This window comes from Pelobates fuscus, chromosome 3 (genome assembly GCF_036172605.1).
Source record: "Pelobates fuscus isolate aPelFus1 chromosome 3, aPelFus1.pri, whole genome shotgun sequence".
Taxonomy (NCBI): domain Eukaryota; kingdom Metazoa; phylum Chordata; class Amphibia; order Anura; family Pelobatidae; genus Pelobates; species Pelobates fuscus.
This window is the reverse complement of record NC_086319.1, coordinates 409,361,561-409,363,435: the sequence shown is the minus strand read 5'-3', so window position 1 is coordinate 409,363,435 and position 1,875 is coordinate 409,361,561. Positions and strand designations below refer to the sequence as shown.

The 1,875-nt window shown below is 36.7% G+C and overlaps 1 protein-coding gene across 1 annotated transcript; it reads right to left on the bottom strand.

Moving 5' to 3' along the window:
- Positions 1-553: 553 nt before the first annotated feature.
- On the bottom strand, positions 554-1,492 carry LOC134602013 (olfactory receptor 11L1-like). The gene has a single exon (XM_063446515.1). It carries the CDS (start codon positions 1,490-1,492, stop codon positions 554-556), a length of 939 nt encoding a protein of 312 aa, XP_063302585.1.
- Positions 1,493-1,875: the final 383 nt, after the last annotated feature.

Below are 1,875 nucleotides of genomic sequence, written 5' to 3'. Positions count from 1 at the left end.
GTAAAGGGATCTCCTTTAGATAGGCCTGTATGCCTGACGTCGTGGGGTTTGGGGTGTTTGGGTCGTCTTTAAGGTTATAGAGCTGAGCGTAGTACTGCGCGAACTCTTTGCAAATTTCTGCTGATAGAGGTTTTAACACTCTCTCCTTGGCAGTTGAAGGACTTTAACCCTGATCAATAGCGTTACCTGAATAACACCTTAAAATCCCAAACACACTAAATTTACTATTTACCTTAATCCACAGAGAGAGACTAAGGATTATACAAATATTTACTCACCCTCAGTGTAGAGCCCACCACTGCCACCAGATTGTCAGGGTTAAATATTACACTGCTGGGAAAAGCGTTCCAGGAACCACACGTTTGGACCGAACATTCAGGGAGAGCGTCTCAGTGATACACAGACAAAATGTTTCAAATTGGGCAACTAGCAGTATATTAAGGGCCTGGCAAACATTTATAGACAGAGGTTACAGCAAACCTAACATGACAAGATCAGCTAAACACGATATTCAATGCTATTATATTTTATATCAAACTTTTTATAATTTTTTTCAGATATTCCCAATTATGAAAGGGTGTGCATTAATTTTCTTTAAAGCGTCTCTGATGTCATTGTTCCTCAGGCTGTATATTATTGGATTAAGCATTGGGGTCACCACTGTAAAAAACATAGACAGTATTCTGCTTGCCGACAATGATTTTTCATTAGTTGGAACTGTGTAAATGCTAATGGGAGTCCCGTAGTATATGGAAACAACAGTCAGATGGGAGCTGCAGGTAGAGAAGGCTTTCTTTTTCCCACTACTTGATGGCATTTTAGAAATAGTGAGAGCAATATAGATATATGATATCATTACCATTAAGAAAGGTATAATAAGTACAACGAAAGATAGGAATAGAGCTTCTATATGTATTATTAGGGTATCAGAACAAGCAAGATTCAAGAGTGGATCAAAATCACAAAAGAAATGATCAATGATATTAGGTCCACAAAATACCAGCTGAGTTATTGGTATTGCAGTTAAAAGAGCCATAAGAAAGCCTAACAACCAACATATAACTATTAATTTAATGCAAAATGCATGATCCATTATAGAGTTATATTGCAGGGGGTTACAGATGGCTAAATATCGGTCATAAGACATCACCGTTAACAGGAAACATTCTGAAGTCTCAAAAGCAGCGAAGAAGTAGTACTGAGTTATACACGCTTTAAGAGATATAATACCTCCATCATGATTGACGATGGAAAGCATATGAGGTGCAATACATGTTGTCAACAAAATATCTGATATGGACATTTGAGTAAGAAAGAAATACATTGGAAAATGAAGGTGTCTGCAACATGACACCAACACAATGATGAGGAAATTTCCAGATATTGTCAGACAATAAACAACAAGAATTATAGAAAATAATAAATGTCTCATGCTGTGAAGGTGATGGAATCCCAATAGGATTATCTCAGTGACCATTGTTTGATTCTCCATATCTATTGTCTGCAGATAAAAAAAATATATATTTCATATAATATAGTAACAGCAGTTCGAACAGTGGATTATACCATTAATTACAAATGTATATGAATTGGCATTGTAACAAGTTATCAGAATATCAGCAATAACCTATTGCCTAAACTGTGTAAATATTGGCTTGAATCCATTTTGCCTTTCAAAGCAAAACAATCGCTTGTAAAGAAAATATCCTATTTACCTTCTTGTCTGTTTCTGATACCGGAGAAACTGACGGAAGCACAGGTTTCTTCAGGAAGGAAGAGATTCTTAATTCGATTCACCGATCGGGACTCAGAGGGACTAATGTCACCAAAATACAACAAGTTCTGAGCCCCGGACAATAGTGCAGGCTCCTTATA